General features: G+C 41.9%; 1 protein-coding gene across 2 annotated transcripts; it reads left to right on the forward strand.

Moving 5' to 3' along the window:
- Window positions 1–9,205: 9,205 nt before the first annotated feature.
- LOC124687242 (basic leucine zipper 34-like) lies at window positions 9,206–14,697 on the forward strand. Of its 2 annotated transcripts, XM_047221043.1 has the most exons (5): window positions 9,206–9,344; window positions 9,864–10,502; window positions 11,781–11,856; window positions 11,946–12,072; window positions 14,201–14,697. In XM_047221043.1, the coding sequence occupies exons 2-5, from the start codon at window positions 9,946–9,948 to the stop codon at window positions 14,407–14,409; spliced, it is 969 nt and encodes a 322-aa protein (XP_047076999.1). In that variant the 5' UTR covers window positions 9,206–9,344; window positions 9,864–9,945; the 3' UTR covers window positions 14,410–14,697. The 2 variants fall into 2 exon arrangements, with proteins under 2 accessions (XP_047076999.1, XP_047077000.1); XM_047221044.1 differs by lacking the exon at window positions 9,206–9,344 and having other exon boundaries at window positions 9,749–10,502.
- Window positions 14,698–25,735: the final 11,038 nt, after the last annotated feature.

Here is a 25,735-nt window from a genome sequence, read left to right on the forward strand (position 1 = left end):
CAACTCTTGGGGATCCACCTATATAATGAGGGGCATAGGGGAGGGGGCCGGCCACACCAAAGCCACAAGTTGGCCGCACCCCTTGAGGCCGGCCACCCCCTCCCAAACCCTAGCCGCCCCCTTCTCCTCCATAGCTCCCGCGTGCTTTAGCGAAGCTCCGCCGGAGTTCTCCACCGCCACCGACACCACGCCGTCGTGCTGTCGGATTCAAGAGGAGCTACTACTTCCGCTGCCCGCCGGAACGGGAGGTGGACGTCGTCTTCATCAACAACCGAACGTGTGACCGAGTACGGAGGTGCTGCCCGTTCGTGGCGCCGAACCGATCGTGATCAAGATCTTCTACGCGCTTTTGCAAGCGGCAAGTGAACGTCTACCGCAGCAACAAGAGCCTCATCTTGTAGGCTTTGGAATCTCTTCAAGGGTGAGACTCGATACCCCCTCGTTGCTACCGTCTTCTAGATTGCATCTTGGCTTGGATTGCGTGTTCGCGGTAGGAAAATTTTTGTTTTCTATGCAACGTTATCCTACTGGTATACCCAATTATTTCTTTAGGGTATCCTATGAAGATGCATTTCTCTGCTTTGTGTTCTAGCTTGTCAGGTTGTAACTTCTTTATATAAGCTTCGCATCCCCAAACTTTAAGGAACGACAACTTAGGTATCTTACCAAACCACAATTCATACGGTGTCGTTTCAACGGATTTAGATGGTGTCCTATTTAAAGTGAATGCGGCTGCCTCTAATGCATAACCCCAAAAAAGATAACGGCAAATTGGTAAGAGACATCATAGATCGAACCATATCTAAGAGAGTTTGATTACGACGTTCGGACACACCATTGCGCTGTGGTGTTCCCGGCGGTGTCAACTGAGAAAATATTCCGCATTTTTCTTTAAATGCACGCCAAACTCGTAACTCAGATATTCACCTCCGTGATCAGAACGCGAAAACTAATGTTCTAGTTACGCTGATTTTCTACTTCACTTTGGAATTCTTTAAACTTCTCGAAAGTTTGGGACTTATGTTTCATAAAGTAAATATATCCATATCTACTTAGATCATTCGTGAAGGTTAGAACATAACGATAACCACCGCGTGATACTACACTCATTGGTCCGCACACATCGGTATGTATAATTTCCAAAAAGTCTGTAGCTCGCTCCATTATACCAGAGAATGGAGTCTTAGTCATTTTACTCATTAGACATGCTTCGCATCTATCAAGTGATTCAAAATCAAGTGATTAAAGAATTCCATCGGAATGGAGTTTCTTCATGCGCTTCACTCCAATGTGACCAAGACAACAGTGCCACATATGTGTAGAATTACCATTCAATTTAATTCGTTTAGCATCAATGTTATGAACATGCGTATCACTACTATAGAGATTTAACAAGTATAAACCATTCATCTCAGACGCATGACCATAAAAGATATTATTCATATAAATAGAACAACCATTATTCTCTGACTTAAACGAATAACGTCTTGCATTAAACAAGATCCAGATATAATGTTCATGCTCAACGCAGGCACCAAATAACAATTATTTAGATTTAAAACTAATCCTGAAGGTAGATGTAGAGGGAGCGTGCCGACGATGATCACATCGACCTTGGATCCATTTTCAACGCGCATCGTCACCTCGTCCCTAGCTAGTCTCCGTTTATTCTGCAGTTCCTGTTTCGAGTTACAAATGTGAGCAACCGAACCAGTATCAAATACCCAGACACTACTACGATTACTAGTAAGATAGACATCAATAACATGTATATCAAATATACCTTTCTTCTTGACTTGGCCGCTCTTCAGATCAGCAAGTACTTGGGGTAATTATGCTTCCAGTGTCCGTCACGCTTGCAATAATAGTACACAGTATCAGGCTTAGGTCCAGCCTTGGGCTTCTTAGGAGGCGCAACATCTTTCTTGCCACCCTTCTTGAAGTTGCCCTTCTTAGGCTTGCCCTGCTTCTTGAAATCGGTGGTCTTGTTGACCATCAATACTTGGTGCTCTTTCTTTATCTCCACTTCAGCAGTTTTCAGCACGGAGAAGAGTTCAGCTAACTCCTTGTTTATGCACTGCATGTTGTAGTTCATCGCGAAGTTCTTGTAACTAGGTGGCAGTGATTGGACGACACGATGAATACCCAACTGGTTAGAAATCACTATTTCCAAGTCATTGAGCTTCTTCGCGTGCCTAGACCTCTTGAGCACGTGCTCGCTAACAGAGCTACCCTCTTCCATCTTGCAGCCAAAGAACTGTTCATAGGCTTCATAGCTTTCCACGGCTGCATGAGTTTCAAAGATAGCTTTGAGCTCACGGACTATCTCACAAGGGTCGTGGTTTTCAAAACGCTTCTGAAACTCTGCCTCTAGGCCGTACAGGATGACGCACTGAACTTGGGAGTACTGAACTTTCCGATTTTGGTAAACATTTTTCACCTCATCGGGAGAATTCCTGCAGGTGGGGCACCTAGCGGTGCATCGAGCACATATTGTAGTTGTTCAGCAGTGAAGACAATCCTCACATGACGGATCCAATCTGTGAGGTTGCTTCCATTGTTCTTAAGCTTTTCTTTCTCTAGGAACTGATTAAAATTGATGGTGGGGCCCGCCATGATCTACAACATATTTGCAAAGAGTTTAGACTAAGTTTAAATTGAGTTCATTTTAATTCTTAAATTAACCAGGTGAACTTCCACTCAAAACAACATCCCTCATGTTGCCTTAGTGATAACACGAACCAAATCCACTACACCAAGTCCGATCTTCACGAAAGAAGATGTAGTTTCAAAGGCGAACATTCAAAATGTTCATCATATCATTCATATGAATCATGCTCTGCCTTTCGGTATACCGCATTCCGAGACCATGTCTGTACATGCTAGCCTCGTCAAGGTTAACCTTAGTATCCGCAAGTGCAAATCTGGCTTGCACCCGTTGTATGCACACGTAGAATCTATCACACTCGATCATCACGTGATGCTTCGAAACGACGAGTCTTAGCAACGGTGCATACTAAGGATGAACACTTTATTATCTTGATATTTAGTGAGAGGGATCATCTTATAATTCTACCATCGTGATCTAAGCAAAATAAGATGCATAAAGGATTAACATCACATGCAATTCATAATAATATGATATGGCCTTTCTTCTTGTGCTTTTGATCTCCATCTCGAAAGCACAGACATGATCTCCATCATCACTAGCATGGCGTCAAGGTCGGTGGCGCCGCTTCATGGTTGTCCATCACTTATAGCTACTATAACAACTACTTGAAATAAAGCTATTACATGATGAATAGACATGCAGGTCTTAACAAATTTAAAGACAACCATTAGGCTCCTGCCGGTTGGCACAATACAATAATGATCATCTAATACATTAAATATAGTCACAATCACATAGCCATATCACATCACATGCCCCCCCCCCCCCCGCAAGAACAAGTTAGACGCCTCTAAAAAGTGTTTGCATGTTTTACGTGGTTTGGGGCTTTCGAGTAAGATCCGATCTACCTACGAACAAGAACCACCACGGTGATACAAGTGTTGTCAAGTGCAGATTGTAAATTGGATCTTAACTATGAAGGGAGAAACTGACACCCGCTGAGCCACTTATGCAATACAAGTTGCATGTCAAGCGTGGAGCAATTCTCATGAACATGGTCATGTAAGGTTAGACCGGGCCGCTTCATCCCCCCATCCCGCAAGATGCAAAGTACACAAAAAGCAAGCGACAACAAAAGCATCAATGCCCACAAAACCATTGTGTTCTACTCGTGCAACAGATCTATGAATAGACACGACTCTAATACCACTGATGGGTTCGTTGCATGGAAAACAAAAAATTTCTACCACAAAGATGAATAAATACAAGATCCAATCTATGGAAAAGCCAATATATAATCTATGAGATCAGAGCAACCAGAGATAAGAGAGACTAACCCTCGAAGATCCAAAGCCTTAACGAGATCAGATCTCGTGGTTGATGTAGACGATTGTTCCGGTGCTGCAATCCGGCGGCACTTCCGTACTCGGTCGCACGCACGGTGTCGATGAAGTCCTTACTCTCCCCGTTCCATCAGGCAACAGAGGTTTGGTAGATCTCCTCGGAATCCCAGCAGCACGACGGCGTGGTGGTGGTGGTGGAGGAGAAGATCCTGCAGGACTTCGCCAAGCCGGTGCAGAACTATGGTGGAGGAGGAGAGGGGTGGCTAGGGTTGGAGGGGTGAAGGAGGGCTGCGCCCCTTCCCCTCCCCTCTTTATATAGGGGGGAGGCCGGCCAGGGTTGCCTTGGCCCCTCCTCCAAGCCCTAGGGCCGGCGGCCAAAGAGGAAGGGGAGACTTGCCCCCCAAGTCTTCCCTCCTAGGGTTTTTGGGGAAACCCTAAAGGGGTGGCCAGCCTGGGCCTTGAGGGTGTGGTGCGCCTGGCCCATTAGGGCTGGGCTGCACCTCCTCGGCTCATGTGGCCCCTCCTAGGGTCGTGGGCCCAATGGTGGACCCTCCGGAACCTTCTAGAACCTTCTCGGTCTTCCACCGGAGAAATCCCGAACTTTTCCGAACCCCAGAAATTAACTTTCCTTATATGAATCTTATTTCTCTGGACCATTCCGAACCTCCTCGTGATGTCCTGGATCCCATACGAGACTCCGAAAAACATTCGGTCTCCAGCTCATATTCCAAATCTACTATACGACATCGATCCTTAAGCGCGTCACCCTACGGTTCGTGAACTATGCGGACATGATCGAGACCCCTCTCCGATCAATAAGCAATAGCGGGACCTGGAGATCCATAAGGCTCCCACACATTCAACGATAACTTAGTGATCGAATGAACCATTAACATACGATTCCGATTCCCTTTGTCGCACGATACTTTACTTATCCGAGGTTTGATCATCGATATCTCTATACCTAGTTCAACCTCGTTACCAACAAGTACTCTTTACTCGTACCGTGGTATGTCATCTCTTGTGACCTTGTCACATGCTTGCAATCTAATTAGATGACATTCCACCGAGTGGGCCCAGAGCATATCTATCAGTCATTAGGATGAACAAATCCCACTCTTGATCCATATGCCTCAACTCATACTTTTTGAATACTTAATCCCATCTTTATAACCACCCATTTACGCAGTGGCATTTGATGTAATCAAAGTACCCATCCGGTGTACGTGATTTACATGATCTCATGGTCGAAGGACTAGGTTACTATGTATTGAAAGCTTATAGCAATATGAACTTAATGACCATACCTTATGCCACGCTTATTATGGGTGTGTGTCCATTATATCATTCTCCTAATGACATAACCTTATTATTAACAACATCCAATGGTCATGATAAGGAAACCATGATCATCTATTAATCAACAAGCTAGTTTAACAAGAGGCTTAATAGGGACTCTTTTATATTTACATAACACACAAGTATTAATGTTTCCGGTTAATACAATTATATCATGGGATGCAAACATTTATCATAAACACAAAGATATAATAATAACCACTTTATTATTGCCTCTTGGGCATATCTCCAACACTTACAAGTATCAATCTATGTCTCTTAGTACAAGTGGGATGTGATGGATGAGTAGATGATCTTGAGGGGGTTTATCTTCGTGGGAGTCGATGATGGTCTTCTCCTTCTTCAGATCTTATCTCCTCTGTTCTTGGGAGAATGGTGGCTGTCGCGTTGTGTTTCTTATGTTTGTCCCTTCACGAAAGAGGCTTGTGTTGATATGGGGAAGGCGGTGGCGCACAATACGGGCGGGTGGTACGGTCGGCCCCGCCCGTACGGGTGCCCGCTAAACACCCTGCTGCGTCAGGATGGGATTGGCCTCTAAAGGAGTTGAAACACAAAATCCAATGAAAACCTGATGAAACCAAGTGATAGATGGTGAAGAATCCACAGTAAAAAGCATCAAAATTTGGAGCTGTCAGGAAAGAGAGGAAGAACAAAGGAAATCCACAAAGAACTCTAAGTTTCTCCAAGATCTAGATCTAGGTGGTTCCACTCACAAAGAAAGGGATTTGATTGGTGAAGATGTAGATCTAAATCTCCTCTCTCTTTTCCCTCAAGAATATGCAAGAATCATGGAAGGAATCGAGAACTAGGCAAGCTTTGAAGGTCAAAAATGGAGCAGAGAGACAGCGAAGAAGCCACCAGCCGAAGGAGGAAGGGATCTTATATACCCCCTACTAACCAAATATGACCGTTGGGGACCTCCCAAGCCGGATTATCCGCCCCCAGCCCTCGAAAAATGGCTAAGGACCTTAGAGGGACAAAAACCGCGAGCCCTAGTATTAGGGGCCGGATATTTGGCCGGATTATTGGCCGAATTATTCATTTTGGCTGGATATTTCATGGGCCGGATAATCCGCCCCCAACTAGGGTTGGATAATCCCCCCCTAAAAACTAGCAGAAATAGCAAAACTAGAATGAACATGAATTGAGCATATGGACTCCGATTTTGATGTTCCTATGCTTGTTTCGAAGCTAGTAAGAATATCAAGAAGATCATGCAGGGAACAATCATAGTATAGAAAGGGAGTATAGAAACAAATGATGAGAGTTTTAACATATCTAAAAAAGGCAAACCGGTAAAACCTCCAACCTTGATAATGCAACAAGTTTTCCGTGCAAAATCCGTTTTAGATGAACTAGCGCTTGTCATGGGAATAAGCACAAGCTCTAAAACACCATATGGATAAGAACCAAGAAAGATGATGCCAATGATGCAAAGGTTTGGGCTCTCTCCAACGATGCGATGAAGTTACTCACTTGAGAGCCCCTCTTGATAGTACAGTTATATATCCTATAACCCGGTCTCACAACTAACACCACAAGACCGGTAAGAAATAAACCATATCAAGATCATACCTTTGCCTTGCGCATATTACACTTGAGGTTGATGATGAAGATCGTGTCCACCTTAATATGGAACACCTTTCTTGATTATACTTGCTTGTTGATGACTTGAAAATTGCTCACCCATACTCCTATGGGAGAGCCTCTTCTTTGGGTATGTATTCACATATCCATAATCACCATAAGAATGGCAAGCTTCAAGCACATGATCTCTTCTAGATGCTCATCTTGAACTTGCACTTCCTTTCTTCATTCGTTATCATGTTTATGTCTTGAAGGTACACATGAGAGCTCACTCAATCTTCTTCTTCAATACATACTTGGGTATGTCTTCAAATCAAGTCTTCACATATCCATGATCATCATATGTATGACAAGCTTTAAGCATATTATCTCTTTTGAGATGGCTCATATTGAACTTGCACACATGCACGCCATTTCTTCTTTCGTCCTTATATATGTTGATGTCTTGAAGATACACTTGAGGGCACACTTCATCTTGTCTTCAAGACATGATTGACACTTGACCTTCTTCATTTTCTTCTTATTAAAACCTTTGAAGCCAACATATCGTTCAAGCATTGCCTATGAACAAATCCTAATCAATGCAAATATTAGTAAATAGGGATTATCATGAATTACCAAAATCATACATGGGGCTCCATGCACTTTCAGCCTCATACTTAGTGCATACACAAAATAAAAGAGGTGATCATGCCAGAGCAATTAGCATATGTTGGCAATGTGTTTGTGCATGACACTCGATATTGCAAGATCCTCCCTTGAACACATGCATGGTGCATTAGATAAATCGTACAGATGATGCTAGCAAACCAAGGATCATGCACAACATTTGTGTTTGTACAAAGCACGTGGTTAGACAACATCATCCGTGCAACATAGTGTCCATCATGAATCATCGTCCAAATTGAGTAACCAAGATTAATCATAATGTAGTCAAAAGAAGCCTCATAAAGCAATCACACAACACTCAAGAGATGATCCCTCAGTACCAGGGATAATTCACAACTGATATACAAATTCGTACACAACAGTAGGTACTAAGAGGCATCCCTAGGACTTCATTGGGGCACATATAATCATTGTCTGTTGGATAACAGTAAGAACAAAACACAAAAGTGCCTATTATAAAATATAGATGATCCCACCTAACCAAGATGCATAAACAAAACTTGGCCTTTACTTTTTTTGAGAATACAAACTTGGTCTTTATTCATACCACTAGGTTTGACATGGATATCCTTGACCTACAAGTACCATTGGTAGTGGCAAACAAATTAGTTCCTCATATTTAACATCGTTTGATAATAAGTCTGCATTCATGCAATCCATTGGGACCTTGGACAGATAATGCAAATTAATCATATGCCATAGAAAACCCTAAACAATGCATAAATTCGAAAAATTTGCATCGACCCAACCCTAAACAATGCATCTAGCCAAACCGGCTAGAATATAACCTTAAATCGAACAAATGTACATATAGATATGGTAATTACCATGCCCACCGACAAATTAATAGAACAAATACGACGATAATCAATCATATCGACCGAAATATGCATCACTAAAAATCTACCATGCATGTAATGAGTACGCACATATCTGCGAGGTGACAATCGCCAGAGAGTGGACTAAGAGCTTACCAAAATTTGTGGAGGTCGGGAGTAGAAGTTGTGGTGCTGAAGAAGGCGCTGGCATCAATGAAGACATGGTGATAGAGGGTGCAAAGCAGTGGGTTTGTTCTACCGCTGTCTCGTGTCCAAGCAGTGCTCTTTGATCTGCCGACGGCGAAGGAACCATCAACAGTGAGAGGAGAGGGGACAGTGAGCGGTCACAAGATTTATGGTGTAGTGCGGTGGCATCATCTGGCATCGTGGTGAAGTTTATGCTACACCTGTCAAAGTCAACGGATTTATCCCTGTCCTTAAGATGGGTTCACGGAAGAAGGCGACGATGACTTCTAAAGTGTGCGCATGCAGTCCCTGCTAAAGGTGTGCTAGACTAGTGCTCATGTTTTAAATTATGTGCGTAGGTGTGAGGTGATGGCAAAAAAAGTTATGTTCATTTTAATTCAGAGGCCACCTCTTATCGTTTGATTATTTGCCACATGGCCGCATATGCAAGTGACATGTGTGTGGTAAATAATAAAATTGCAAAAAAAGTTAAATCCCCTGAGTATTACATATTTGTTTTGTTTTATTTTATTTATAATTAAAATTTAGCTCTCCGTCGCCTCTGTTTCCACCTTCCTTTCCTCTCCCCCCCTAAATCCCACCCAATGCGGCTCTAAAGTATCTCCGTGCCCTAGAGCTGCCGCCGTGCCGACGCCTCACCCCCAACTCCCAAGCCTCTCACGCGCCTCGCCGCCATCGCCTTCCTCGTCCTACCTCGTCGCGTCCCTGCTGGTTCAACCCCGTCCTCGATTTCGGCCATTGGTTTCTGAGGTATGAGTATTAGTTAAACCCCACTGACTATCAGAAATTTTATGCGTCCCGGTGTACACCCAGCACACCATCTAGATCCGCTCCTGTTCCATAGCAGCGATTTGTTTTCCCAACATTTTGGGTCTGGGCGTTGAACTGAACCCCTACCCCCCTCTTCAAACGTTCTTGTTAGCCTGGCAAAATCCGATTTTGTTTCCTCGATTATCTTTGCCATCCGTGTCAGTCGAAGACCGTAGGCCTATCTGGTGTGGTCTCGAGGAATTTGCATTCTGATCCTGTTTATGATGAATCTTTCCATGTTTTTGATGGAGGAGACTGATTGTAGCATCCAAAAATAAGTTTGGCCACTTCTTGTTCATGCTTTTATGATTCCGCAATAGGTAGTTTTCCTGTAATCTGGAAAAATCGCCTGTGGCAATGTAGCTTACTAGGGCCTTGATTTCTACCTGATGCATGTTTTCTGTGTTCCTCTTCACATGTTTCATGTGTTCACCCTTTGCTGGTTTTTCTAATGAACAGAACAAAGGAGTGACTGTTGATGGGCTGTAGTTAAATAGCAGAACGAAAAGGACAACAGCATCGAGAGCTTGTACTTCTCATCATGTCTCGGTCACAACACCTTCCTCCCCGCTGCCCACCTCTGGGTCCTCAAATCACAAGGAGAGATGATAGCCTGTTCACACAGAGCTGCAGGTTCCCATCAGAGGATCCGTTCTTTGGTGAACCACCGTGTTGGCTGGATGATCTCCTCGCAGATTCTGGGAAAATGCCAAACCTTCCGCCTCTCAGGAGAGCTTGTAGTGATTCTGATGCTATCTTGGATGCGATGACGACTTTCCAGAGCCCAGTTTTTCCAATTGAGGAGGGGTATCCGCAGCCAGCTGGTGAAAATGGGGACTCGTCGGATGCTGCTGTAGGAAGTGAAAGTGGTTCTGGGGTCGAAGGTAGCTGTGTTTATGGGCCAAATTCGCCAAGACAAAAGAGTAGGTTGACCAGTTCAGAGAGTTCCATGGTAAATGCTGTCCTGGAGAATGTCCCTAGCAACCCCTTGCAGTACCTGACCATTGACCCTTCAACTATGCATGGCAATGTGGCCAACGGAACAGGAGATGTGTATGATGATGTGAACCATCTTGATCAAGACAAGTCATTTAAAAGGTACACTGCTGTCCCTGAAATCTCTACTGCAGCAACTTCAAGTGTTTTTATTAATCGAAGTCCTTGGGTGCATCTACTATATATATAAGTGGTATTTGCAGTGAATATGCTAGAAAGTATTTCAAATTAGTGGAAGGTAGACTTTGCACTCGTAGAAATAAACTAACCAGGATAGAAGATAGTCCGCCCGATAACATTGTAAACTACAGTATAGAATTTAATGTTGATACAAATATATGCTGCACGACACTATGTCTCTTGCACATCAGGCACCACGTGACACTGAAAATTTTGGGTCTTTCTAAATAAGTATCCAGTCCAGTCCAGATATAGTTTAATTTTGCATTATCTTGTTAGCAGTAGCACAAGTACTTCAGAGTTGTGGATCTATCCATTGTGTTTAAAGTTCACAACTGTATGCATTCCATGACTACCGTTGGCAGCAACTGTTTTCCTGTGACTGCAATTGTTGATAACATTTGACCTTGGATTGTCCAAATCCAGCGTTAGTAAATAGAGTTCTCTTTTATATGTATAAACTGTGGACTTATTTCAGTGGATAATAATTTACTGGGTACTTCTTTAACTGATTAGAGTCTAAAATGTGCTATTTGAGTGGTGATAATTGTCAGTTTGAGATGTGGACAGAAATTCCTTTAGTAGTAAGATCATTTTGCTCACGCTGTCACATTCTATATTAAGAACATGGTCAAGCAATTCAAAATAGTATTACAGGAAATCTTGGATGCATGTCTGTTATTTTTGTATATGCTCATATACATATATTTGCAATCATAATTTTTTCTTTTGTGAAACAAATTTCGAAAGATTAACAAGTGCATCTGATATTCATGATGTTTCTTATAATGTGACAAGTGAATCATGTAAACAGTGTGCCAGAAAGGCCATTTTAGTACATTTCTTTGGCTGCTATTACTTTTTGGTGCCATAAGGGGTTGCCGTCTTGGTATGATGAAATTGTCCACTCGAAATGTACTATTTTATCCAAATACATCTGTTTATATTGCATGCCTTGAAGTGTTCTTTTAACGGAGGCATTAGGAGAGGTTCCTACTGCAATATATTAGAAAATCAGGACAAGTATGTACATCAAGGGATTTACATGGCCGGCAGCCAAAGGGGCAGAAAACTTAGACTAAACTATCAATCCAAGAGGAGATTGGTTCACAAGCTTTTGTTTAGTTATTAATGTTGAAATGTTCTTTTCTGTACATTAAGAAGCAAAGAAAAAGCATATCATAATGAACATTTCTGCAGGCGCTCAGGACAAAGATCTAGGGTCCGGAAACTTCAATACATTGCTGATCTTGAAAGAACTGTTGACTCACTTCAGGTTATTTTGTGACCTTGCATGTTATATATTTATGTAGAGTTTCAATAATAGTTATTTTTATGACAATAAGTTTGGCTTTTGCTTTTTAGAACATGGGAGCTGATTTGGCTGTAAGAGTAGCATCTCATTTCCAGCTTCGCAATGCCCTATCAATGGAAAACAAGCAACTGAGGGGACAGATTGCTAGTCTTCAGCAAGCAAAACTAATTAAGGATGGTATGTTGGGCCTGTTTGCTCTTTTCCAAATTATAATAAGCATTGTCCGAGAAAATCTGCCATGATTTAGGATATGCATAGAACTGTAACCGATTTGTCAAATGGAGCTGATTGATGATTAATTCGATATAGGCTCTATGTCATATGCAATCATCCATTATGGCACGCTTAGTCACTCGTACTTGCTGGAAGACGAAAATACAAATCATGATAAAATATTTCAAATTCTTTTTATGATGTACTCTATGGAGTGTTATAGCATCCTTTAATATTTGATTTGAGATGTAGAATGTGTCAGAAGGAAAGAAATGATAAGTTTGCTTTGAATAGTTTTGTCCTTTGCTTGGCATTTTCATTTTTGATTTATAATCTGTGAGGTGCTTCTGTTTTTGTTATTCTTAATATTAAGGCTTAGTTTAAATTTGTATGTAAGTTGAGTAAATTGAGGAATAGATCGTTTTATTAAAAAAAATGATGATCTTATGCTTAATCGAAGAGCATAAGTGCCCCACAATGGCTTAATGCATATCTGTATGGTTCTGTAACCACTTCAAACTACAAATAGATGTGCTCAAACAAAAAAAATGATCCTTTGTTTTGCTTATTTTCTTCTACCTATGTTTTATCATTCGCCAGATCTTCCCATTCTTGTTACTCTTATCCTAGAAGGTTTTGAACTCTAATATTATCAATAGGCAGAGTGAATTTAGAAGTATGTTGTAAAGAACGATAATTAATCACTTTAGTTTTGTCTGCAAACCAATTGCTGGAAAAGTTGACTATGTGCTAGTGCATAGGATATGTTGGCCTTTGGGCTCTTTCGTTCGCAGCATTCGAAAGCCCAGGGAGTAGGAAAACATAGGTATTGGATGTCATGGCATGCCGAGTCCATGAATTGGAAGTTCAGAAATATGAAATACAAGTTGTTTGGCACCATGGGAAAGATGTAGAAATTTCCCATAGTTGTGCTAGACAATAGACACAAATGCAAATTTTCATGAGGTTGGAATCAGTTGAACTTTTCCTTTGGAATTGCATGCAAACTAGTGTATACAGAAAAATCATATGATTTCAATACTGAACATACTCTAGTAGAAAAAAAAATCAGTAAGAATACAATTTTCCAAAATTTCTATGGAATTCCTGTTAATCATACAGTCCCTATTAGAAGTTGCATACTTTTGCTATTCTACAAATCTTGGTTAGATGTTGAATATTGGTCTTTTAATAAATGATTTATGAACTCAAGATCCTTGTTCAGAATAAACTGAACCCCACATCCCAGCGGAGCCTTTGTCTTTTTAGCATACTGAATTACACACCAGAGTCTGCTTTTGTTCAAACTGAACTGGGGCTTTTATCTTTTGGTTAAACTAGGGGATCAGTGGAACCAAACAATGCAAATGTAGTGATAAGCTGAGAACATGAGGTTGTTTCTGTTCATGCTATTGAACTAGTAATGGCAAAAATGGTGGTTTAGTAGTCATTATATCCATGGCCAACTAGATGTGGGCATGCCTGCTGCAAACAATTAACCTGGTGCAATCAACAAATTTCCGTTTGGGCCCCAAATCTACATGAACAGTTAAATTTTAAACATAAAAAATAACTATAGTGCAACTAGTGCCTAGTATATAGAGGGCTTGTATCACCCTTTAAATTCTGAAGTTCAGAGGCAGAAAGAGATTAAATTTTGCTGCAGCCTGCATAGTAACTTCAGTCTGTTATCTGATTTCTTGTAATAATTTTCTCTCCTTTTTTTTCTTCTAATTTCCTGCTAACATGGATCAACTTTATAACCTTAAAATGATGTACAAAATTCGACTAGATTGAGAACCGCATTCAGTGTCAGGTGTTTTTTTTAAAACTTGAATGTGATGGTGAAGCCAAAGTGATTTGCATCAATGCACGAGATATGGCTTAGATTTTGATTTTGGTAGTTCGTCCTTAATCCTTATGTTTTGCAATGAAGATGGAAACTGGGATCTTGTCGGTTCTAGGGCTAGGGATCTTATTTGGTGATGATTCATATAAACCTTGCTTAACAGCTTTGATGTAAGTTATAGGGATTTTATCTAGTGATGCTTGATATGCACCTCGATTAATAGTTGGCGATGCAATTTTGCAGGTCAAACGCTTTTCTTGAAGAAGGAAACTGAGAGGCTGAAGCAGATCTCTGCACGTCACCGCAGGAGCAGGAGCGTGACTTCTTGCTTCGATACGGGCTCCTTTGGAGCAGACCCATCAGCAATCAATTGGCAGATGATTGACATGTCGCAGCTGAGCTTAAACGGTAGCCCTGTTCCTGTGCCACCGAGAGGTGGCTATGGCCTGTAACAGCAGCCTGCACTAATCCGTCTCAGATGAAATATTGCCAGTACCCTCAGATGTGGTTAACGATTCACTAACCTGACCAATCATAGGTTCAAGGGTCTTATCCTTTTGTAGGAAAGAGTAACCAGTCCAGTTATCGTGGAAAATATAAAGATGTCGTCAGCTAAGTTTACCTTTTTGTAGGATTCATGTAACGGCTTCCAGATTTTAAACACAGATGAGATGAAGCAAGTTTACGCCATGCTTGTCACTGCCATTAGGATCTTACAATTTGATGCTTTTCTGTCTGCAGCACACATGCATGGTAGTTTGGTGATTTGGTCATCATTGATTTGTGTGCTATGGTTGCTCGCTGAATATTATTTCTCTGGTTGCTTTCTGGAGAAATGCAGATAGTTTTTTGCAAAGCAATCTTCTGATGGCTTTTTTTTTTTGAATTGATCTTCTGATGGCTTTGATGCAACGTAGAGGCAACTTCTTTTGTTTGGGTTGACCTGCCGGCTGCTAGCGCACATTTTTTATATACCTAATTAATTAAACTGCCAATATTCCTTACGACTTGTTTCAAAGTGCTGGAAATAAAACATGTAATATATACCAAGTGTTCCCTTTTATATCCATGTGAAGTAATATGGTGTATTCAGAAATATTCCTTTTATATTTTGTAAGACTGCTAACAGAGCTCACCAGCGATATAATCAAGCATCAAAGCACCTTGTCAACAGCACATCGTTACCGGCTAGCCCAGTTCTTTCAAGCGATGAACTACTCCGGCGTGTTGGATAATTAGGCACAATTTTCATGATTAATTCCAGAATATTAAGCATGACGACAGTAACTACTAACATGTGAAACTCGAACATACTAGATGTAGTGATCAACATGAACAGTAGCATAGCAAACAGTACAACATCCATCGCTAAACAGATCGAGATATGTCGCACGTACCGATCCGGTGGAGGTGGCGGTGGAGATGTAGCGGATGATGTCGCAGCGGTAACGTTGTTGATGACAACGTTGTTGATGACGGGGACGACGGGTCGAAGTAGACGGCGTTGTAGACGACGGTAGGCAGCACCGCCCGACTTGGACGGAAGGCGACCCGTGATGGAGAGCTTGAGCAGTCGCGCAGAGCGCTTCCCAAAAACCTAATTCGCCCTCTCCCGTACAGGATCGCAAGGACGAGCGGTTCCGGAGACCATGCACGTCGGCGCGCGGGATGGAGTAGGCTACGATGGCGGCGCAAGCAGAGAGAGGTGGAAACCCTAACTCGTGTATTAGATGTATTTCTGCGGTAGCCGGGCAAGAGATTATATAGGCTCGGGAAACCCTAGGCAACGTGGGCCACGCCCACGTCGCACGAACGTTTCGAGTCGGTTCCGTCTAGGACTCTGTTCGTTTTCCTGAGGTGCAAAAAGTAAGGAAAGTCTCGGCTCGAGGCTCAATCCACTCACCACGAGCGCGGCGCGCGTCGTGACGTGTCGTGTCGAGTCGAGACGAGACGAGCGAGCGAGGAGGAGGAGGAGCGCGCATGTAGCACTCCTATTCTCACTCACTTACTAGTGGTGGAACAACTCACCTTATAAGGTGGTCTAACTTCCTCCCAACTTTCCATGTGGGACTAAACTTCCCACCTCTTGCCACTTCCTAGTGAGCTGCCACCAACTTGGGCTCAAACTCACAAGGCTGCCACTATGTGGGCTTTGAGATTTATAGGAAAAACTGAAATCTAATTTGGGCCACTAAAAGTGGGCCCAATATTTCAACAATCCCCCACCAGATCTCAAATCCCCATTTAGAGATTTACCAATACTCGCTGCTTGTTTATATACCGAGTGTTTCAGCGGAGACTGTTAAGTTGAACTTCCGCCTAGAACCTTAAGCTACATCCATTCACACTTGAACAATGGACTAAGCCTTGAATTGCAAGTTTTGCGTGAACAGGGTTTCACTCAAAGTCATGACCAGTACATGGCTGCCGGTAGCCTACCCCGCGGGTGAAGCATATGCGTCATACTTCGTGGTCTCTTCATGAGTTTACTAGAGATCACCCAAATCTCATAGATTGCGACGTTTAACAATCGGACTCATATAGGTGTGTTATTTCAAGAATGCTCGTAGGACAGCATCTTTGCTAAAATAGCCAACATAAACACATTAAGGCTTGTTGCCAACCTGCCTTACAGACAAGCGAGAGTTGTGCATCTTCACATAGAGAGGGTTACATAATACTCTCCTCAATTAAACCACTAGTTTGTTCTTCCCGGGTCCTAATTCACGGGATCTCCGATCACAAAGGTTGGGTTACCACTATGGCGTAACATCAACGGGTCTCAAACCCATCTCCTCGATGCACTTTCTATCACATTACGTGATAGTCCCTTTGTAAAGGGATCTGCCGAGTTTTTGTCCGTTTGAATATATGTAACGGTTATTACTCCGGAGTTTCGCAATTTCTCGACGGACTTCAAACGTCTCTTTACGTGTCTTGATGACTTCGCGTTATCCTTAGAATTGTTCACTTTGACAATTACGGTTTGATTGTCACAATTCAAAAGGATTGCCAGAACAAATTTTTCAACCACATGCAAGTCCATCAAGAGCTCACGCAACCATTCCGATTCAACGGTGGTTGTGTCTAAAGCGATAAGTTCTGCTTCCATAGTTGACCTCGTCAATATGGTTTGCTTACAAGATCTCCATGACACTGCGCCACCTCCAAAGGTAAATACATACCCACTTGTGGCGTACGGATCAGCTACATCTGAGATCCAATTCGAATCACTATATCCTTCAAGCACGAGCTGGGTGCCCTGAATAATGAATCCCATAACTCATTGTACCACATAGGTAGCGCATGACCCTATCAAGTGCATGCCAATGATCAGTACCCGGGTTTGACATGAACCTACTCAACTTGCTAACAGCAAAAGAGATGTCGGGTCTAGTCGCGCTCGCTAAGTACATGAGTGAGCCAACGATCCGAGAATATCTCAATTGATCTATGGCAATCCTCCGGTTCTTGCGTAGTGTCACACCGGGATCATAAGGTGTTGAAGAAGGCTTGCTATCAATATAGCCGAACCGGCTCAAGATCTTCTCAACATAATGGGATTGCGTTAGAGTAATCCCACTCTCGTTCTTAATCGGCTTGATGTTCAGAATCACATCGGCTTCTCCCGGATCTTTCATATCAAAGCTCTTTGACAAGAAAGACTTGACCTCGTGTATTACTTTCATGTTTGTACCAAAGATCAGAATATCATCCACATACAAACATAGTATAACACCTTCGCCCCCACTATGGCGATAGTAAACGCACTTGTCAGCCTCATTGACAACAAAGCCTACGAAGTCAAAGTTCTGTCAAACTTCTCATGCCATTGCTTAGGTGCTTGTTTCGGGCCATATAAAGATTTCAGCAACTTGCACACCTTTCTCTCTCGCACCTTTTACTACAAACCCATCGAGGCTGATCCATATAGATTTCCTCTTCCAACTCTCCATTAAGGAAAGGCTGTCTTTACGTCCATTTGATGAACGATAAGACCATAGGAGGCAGCCATGGATAGTAGTAATCGAATGGTGGTAAGTCTAGCGACAAGTGAATAGGTGTCGAAGTAATCTTCGCCTTCTCTCTGTGTGTAGCCTTTCGCTACAAGCCGTGCCTTGTACTTTTCAATAGTACCATCAGGTCTTAGCTTCTTCTTGAACACCCATTTGCAGCCTACGGGCTTGCATCCGTGGGGTCGTTCGACAACTCCCAAGTTCCATTAGAAAGAATCGAGTCCATCTCATTTTGGACAGCTTCTTTCCGAGTCATCCGCATCCGGAGATGCATATGCCTCTGCAATGGACGTGGGAGTATCATCCACAAGGTACACAATGAAATCATCACCAAAGGATTTTTCAATCCTCCGTCTCTTGCTCCGTTTAGGAGCTTCATTGTCATCCTTCTCAATGACAATCTCATGTGATTGTTCAAAATACTCATTAGATGTACTAGATTCGGGAACTATCTCGGTAGAAATTCTAGCAATGCTATGCATATCTTTCATAGGAAACATATTCTCAAAGAATGTTGCATCACGAGATTCCATAATAGTATCAACATGCATATCGAGTACTTCAGATTGAACTACTAAAAATCTATAGCCTACACTCCGCGGAGCATAACCTAGAAAGATACAATCCACTTGTCTTTGGTCCGAGTTTGCGCTTCTTAGTAATTGGAATATTGACTTTCGCCAAACATCCCCATGTGCGCAAATACGAAAGTGATGGTTTTCTCCCGGACCACTCCTCGTAAGGGGTTTTATCTTTATTCTTGTTAGGAACTCTATTCGGGACATGACATGAAGTCAATAAAGCCTCCCCCACCATGCCTTTGATAAACCAGCGGTGGCTAACATGGAATTCACCAAGTCGGTCGGCGTGCGGTTTTCCTCTCGGCAACCCCGTTTGATTGGGGCGAATAGGGAGGCGTCCTCTCATGAATAATGCCATGTTCCTCACAAAATTCATCAAAGATTTTAGGAAAATATTCGCCACCACGATCCGACCTAAGACGCTTGATCTTTCTCTCTAGTTGATTTTCAACTTCAGCCTTATAAATTTTAAAGTAGTCTAAAGCTTCATCTTTAGTTCGCAACAAATAAACATAGCAAAATCTAGTCGCATCATCAATCAATGTCATGAAATATCTCTTTCCACCTTTTGTCAACACACCATTCATCTCGCATAGATCAGAATGTATGAGTTCTAGAGGTGCCAGGTTTCTCTCCTCGGCCGCCTTGTGAGGCTTCCGAGGTTGCTTTGATTGCACACACTACAAAGGAAGACATTTTTTTTGACAAATCACTTTCGTCATATTAAGGCCAATTTTCGTCAAGGATTACTTCGCGGTGACAAAATTTGATCGTCATGGGGTTCGTCAAGGAAGCTCCGTCATAAAATATCGGGGGTGACGGTATGCATTTTTTCGTCAACGTCAAATGTTTGATGGTGACGACCTACAAATTCGTCAACATCAAAGGTTCATTGTTGACGGACGGGTTTGTCACGAAAAATTGCAACTTTCGTCAATATCTAAATCTTGGGAAGCTTCGATTGGTCCAAAAAAAGCATACGTGGCCTTACATGTGGGTCCATTTGGCTTCGACAACATGGGTCCGACGGCGGCGACATGGATATCTGGTGGGACCCACAAAATATTATGACAAGCTGGACCCACAATATTCGACCGGTGGGATCCACAAAATTCGGACAAGTGGGACCGGGTTGTTGCCGACATATGGGTCCCAATAATGCTGACTGGTGGGACCCACAAATTCGACAAGTGGGACCGGAAATTGGTGCCACGTGGTTTCATTTAATAGTGACGTTGTGACATTTTCCGTCACCTTTTGAATTTGACAAAATTTGAGAGCATTTGAATTATTTGCGAAATTTGGGAAACAAAAAAGCTGGCGAAATATCAAAAAGTAGACAATAAATATCATACTTAAATGGTGGCACAAGAAGTATATATGTCTCTCACGGACCGAAAGATTCATAAGAAAATTACAATTGGAACACAAAGAAATTAAAAGACCTATGATTAACAATGTTGTAGGACGGTGGTGCAATAGATTAGTTGCCCTGGGATTGAGACATGGATGGTGGCTGGGATGTCCTCAAGAGCAAATTAAGCACGGCATCCATTTACGTCGACCTCTTTTCATAAGCCGAGTCTTTTCTTCTTGGGCTTTCTTCACGGCTTCAAGTTCTTCCTCCTGCTTCTTCCCGATCTCTTCAAATTTTTCATCTTGTTCTTGCGGTCTTGCTCGCATGTCATTGTGGTACGTTTCAGTTGCTCGTATGGAGTTCTGCTCTTGATCTGCCAGTCTTTGTTGTAGCTCTCTGATGCGTGTAGCTGAGACAGAAGACTTCCTGGAACTTGTTGCGACGCCCAATCTTGGTAGGAATGTGCTGTTGCAGGTGGTGGATGTGCTTTTCTCGCTCAGAACTAGCTGAACAATTTGCAAATCAGTCAAATCAGGTTCATCTTCATTGCGTGGCGCCGCTTTTTTTGCCACCATTTGATCCTGCATAAAGATTACAATCATTGCATGGACAACATACAAAGCTGGATTATATTATATTGTGCTAATAAGAAATATTTCTTACATATGCACTTTTTGCTTCAACACTCATAATGTTATCCTTGTTAGTGTGTGTGATTCTAAAAAATTCAATTGGAGAGGTTTCTTCTTCCTGTTGCTTAGCCTACGCTTGAAAAAATGTAGAATGCACATTACCATTGTACACTGTGTATGACGAAGTATGAGCTGTATTGGGAAATTCAGAACACTTACTAGATGTTCCCGAGTGAGCAACATAGCTTCGAGATCCGGTGGTATGGAGCTGTTTCACAGCTTCTCTCGTTCTTTCCATTTATTACACACAGTCCCTATGTTCGGTACATGCATTTTATTTATCCGGATCGAGAGAAATGTAAGAATTCGGTAGGCATTATTGAAAGCAATAACGTTTATGTACCTGGTACTTCTCATCAAACCATCTTTTCACCAGTTCTTTCCGGCTATTCTCTTCTACATGACCTGGCTTCTTGAGATATGCTTGCTCCGGTGTGAGATTTTTAATTTTCGGCCAATACTCCTTTTTAAGCCTATATCGGAACTGCCGAATACTAACTTACGACATATCGGTGCACACATCTTGAGCCACCTCATCATTTTTGTCCATATTAAACTTTCCCTTCAAAATAGTGATGCATTAATCGGTAGATTCTTAGATAGATGATCATGTAGCATACTAATTAGGTTAAACCAAGATTGTACGGGACTCACCGCTCACTGTACTTATAGCATGAGGAATGACATGTTTGAGAGTGTCATCTTTCTTGTCTTGTGTCCGGTGTGTTGCAAGCGGCATTTTTTCACGGATGTGAATACCAACCTCATTGCTCGGCTTTGCTTGATTGGACATAATCCTTGGGTCTCCCGACACCGGGAGTGAATTCAATTGGCATCTTATTGCCACCATTTCTTCTTGTGTACTCATGTAGTCCATGGCCCATGGTACGTACGCGTCCACCTCTCTTTCTCTTACTACCGCCGGATGTTGTCAATGTCTACGAAATAAGAGATATGAAATGATTCTCTTTTATATGAAAATATGCGGTACGGTGTTTAGTTTTTACAAACTTTCATACCTTGCCGCTCAAAGTTTACAATTTGATTGTCCTCGGGAGATGAGGTGCTGCCTCCGGATGTCATGATGCTGGTTAGGTGAGGGTGCTCCTTCGGTGTTCGGACCAGCGGTGGCCATCGGCTCATCGGATGACCCGGCTTCAGGTTCGGTTGTTGCCATTGATCTTGTTGCAATGTTGGATGGTGCAACTTGAGGTATGGATCGCTTCTTACGTGCAACTATTGCGGAAGAAGCAACTATCTGCAAGCAAAGTAGAGGCTACATTAGTAGGAAACATTTAGCATGTACGTATTTCCTATCATAGTTCGGACATAGTTCCACGGACACTGAGCTGAAGTTTTGCCGACGATGCGGCGATCCTCATCTGAATGAAGATCATCATCGGCGGTAGCTATGTCTTACGGATTCGGTTCATACGAAGGGTCCTCTTCGACCTCCATCTCTTCGCGAGTCGAGTCCTTTAGATTGTTACTAGTTCCTATTTGTACCCCACCATACACTAATGTACGTGCAAAACCGAGAGAAATCTTTACGAAATTTGTGGGCGAGTCCATATTTTTCAGCGAAATTTTTTTCCATGCGTACTACATTTTCTTGCATTTGTTTCTCCTTGGCAAGCTCATATGCCGGCTTGACGGGGTTTTGTGTCTCCGCTGAAATAATTGGAAGAGCGGAGCGTGAACAAAACATAAGAGGGCGCCAATTCCATAGAAAACAGCAAATAATTGTCTTTCCAAAATATTGTACGGCGACAAATGATTGAAAACATAAGAGTCTACGCATGATGTCGGCGAACAAAACATAAGAGGGGGCATATGGCAGGCTAAGGGACATCATGTGCTTTTAGATATCTACTCGTAACAAATAATTGACACATAATGAGGTATCGGTAGTTCAGTCCTATACCGATAGAAGTTCGAGATATGTGCTGATAGAAGTTCAGATATGTGCTTGATAGAAGTTCGGATATGTGCTGAAATTTGATTTTTGACTTTTGAAAGACATAGATAAACAAAAATTGTGGAAATAAATAGACTGATGAAACAAAGTACATGATTAAAAAAACTTCATTACATTGTTAAGACGTGCATTGCACGTGCAAACTAACTAGTTCCATAGAAAACGACAAACAATTGTTCTAGATCAAACTACTGCTTCCCTACGAGACCGACGAATAAAAGTACGAAGCAATGTCGTTGTTCACTGTAGCTCGTCGGGCTGTTTTCGACAACGGCTGGAATTAGTTCGGTTAAGTGTTTCGGCAAACAATTGTCTATGCAAAAGATTGTACGACGGCGGGATGGCAAAGATTGTATAGCACGGCATGATTGTCTCTGCAATAAAAACGATAAACCCTATATGTATGATGTCGGGATTGGATCTATCAAATATGCAAGATCTAGATATAGGTCAAATGGGCGTGGTAGACATGTAAAACCGATCTCTGGATCTAACCATCCGAAAAACACAACAACAAGCCGATCACCGACAGATTTACCTTGGCGTTTCTTCGAGCCGGGCGCCTTCTTCGGCGTGTGTGTGCGATTTTCCTTCACCCGACGTTTCGACGACTGCCGGCCATGGCGACCACCGGCGGGGAGATAGATGCGAGATGGATGAACGTCCGGCGAAGACACCGGATCGGGGTGAGCACGAGAGGATGAGGTCGGGTGTGTGGGTAGTTAAGATGCTCGTAAATCATGGGGTAGAGGCACGACGTATATAAGGGAGGGCGAAATATTTGATAGGTGGGGTGCGCGGGAGGAGTGGAGGGAACAAAAAATTTGGGCTTTTTGGCAGCCGGCGTACTACAATTTGGAGGGAACAAGTTTTTGCCGTGAAAGAAAAAATATTACTACGAAAATGGAAGCTGTACATGTATATTTTAATTAAAAAATGACGAGAAAACGAGTAAAACTCATAATAAATGCTAAATTCAATGTAAAATCATCGGTAACTAGTGGGACTTGAGTAAATGTTGTGACATTCATGTGCAAAATTCAAATTTAAATTTTTCATGAGGTTTGGTGTAGTTTGATGTGAATTTACACAAGTGAGGACATTTTCGGCGGAACGGTCGAATCGTCGACCCGGAAGTTGTAAAACCTTTTGCATGTGAGGTATATGTGAGAACACATCCCACATATACATGTTATTGTTCACACATGTGAGATTTTGTATGAAAACACTTGTGGAACCTCATGTTGGTTGGGTCGATCCATGTGTGGACCCACATCGATCATGTCGGTGAAGGGCTCTTTTTCAAGCAAGCTGCACTTCAAATACTCAGATTGAGCTGCAAATTTTTGTGAGTGGTCATGAAGGGTAGGTATGTGTGCCTAAGGAGTTTCAGATTTTTCGACATTTTTAGGTGTTTGTTGATTTTTTTATTAAAAAATGACGAGAAAACGAGTAAAACTCATAATAAATGCTAAATTCAATGTAAAATCATCGGTAACTAGTGGGACTGAGTAAATGTTGTGACATTCATGTGCAAAATTCAAATTTAAATTTTTCATGAGGTTTGGTGTAGTTTGATGTGTTGAAGTGATGCCTACTTTGGTATAATTGTGCACTTCGTCCACAAATGAGCATTTGTTTTTTATGTATGTTGAAAAAATGACTAACATGCCATAATTGTTCGACCTAACCTATAGTCCGAACAAAGGCATGTAGTCAACATGTTGTTGTACATTTGAAGTTGTAAATCATATGGTTTTAAATAATTTTGAAGTGCAACTTTATGATTCAATGTATTTTTGCATGAGATACTTTGTGTTTGACTTTTGAATAACTTAAAGGATAGCAACCACCATCTACCCCACGAGCCTCATTAAATAGCGGTTGTAGGCGGTTACTACTACTTATTGTATTTATAATGCCCCTGGTTGGTTTTGCCTTCGCCCTCCGTTGTTCATTCGGTGAAGCAAGTCTCCTTCATCTTCTTTCTCTCTCTTTTTCTGCTGAAAAACTCTTTTCTCTCTGAAGATTTTCGTTTGTTTTGAGAGGTAGGAAAATATGTTTTTACATGTCACTACTTCACCTCACCTCCTTTTTCTCTGTTTGTTGAAAATCCTTTTTGTCCTCTGAATAATCTTGTTTGTTCAGATCTATGGATATATGTGTGTATGGTTTCAGATCTATGGATAGATTTCTATGAATATGCCCTACCTACACTGTATTTTTTACTAGCTTTGGTAATTGCTAAATATACACGGGATGAAGCTGTGTTGTTTGTGGTTCGATGGGCAATCATTGTCGGCGAGGCGGGAGACTCTCGGTTCATTTCGTTGTTATCTTGGAAGCGAGATTTGATGACTTTATGGTATATATCCTTTTTTAGAATGTATCTTTTTTGTTGACGGATTCTAGACTATATCCTTATTTTACTGCATTTTTGTTCTCTTGTTTTTCAGGTTGTGCCTTGTTTTGTGAGGAGGCGGTTCAACAACCTTGTTGGTAATATCTTCTTTGTCGTTACATCGGATGAAGTGAAGTACAAATTTCATGTTAAGAAAGGCGGTTCGAAGACACGTGTTTTTGGTACTTGGATACCAAAAATTTCTTCATGACTACGACCTGAAAGTTGGTGATTTGTATAATGTTTGGGTTTGATAGTGCTCTGAACTGTTTGGGATTTTTGCGGTAGAGTCCGATGGCATGAAAAGCATCGTGTCGATGGTAATTACTGTTTTATCTTTTACCATGTGTTGCCCATTTTTTTAATATAAGCGATGTTATATCTCCTCTTTTTTATTCTTTTATTAATTTTAAATTTGTATGCAGAAATTCCAAGCTGCAGTTATCCACACTAAAGGTGTTATGCTTACTACTTGCTCAAACATTGAAGAAGGAACAACTTCTCAGTGAGCGTGGTCTTGGTCTTGGTGTTGTTTTTGTGCACACCTTGACGAATACTTGATTTGAAGGGCAATGGACTGGTATAATTCTCGTTTTCTTTATGTAATCTTAGTTATCCTTTATATCCTTCCCATATATAATTTAATTTTTATTATTCAGCGTATACTGAAGGAAGTTGTTAGGTCCTTGAATATCTCTGAAAGCGGGGAGGCATGTTTTTTTGTTGATGACTATGGCTACCACCCTCAGGGTG

Source organism: Lolium rigidum, chromosome 2 (assembly GCF_022539505.1).
Source record: "Lolium rigidum isolate FL_2022 chromosome 2, APGP_CSIRO_Lrig_0.1, whole genome shotgun sequence".
Lineage (NCBI taxonomy): Eukaryota > Viridiplantae > Streptophyta > Magnoliopsida > Poales > Poaceae > Lolium > Lolium rigidum.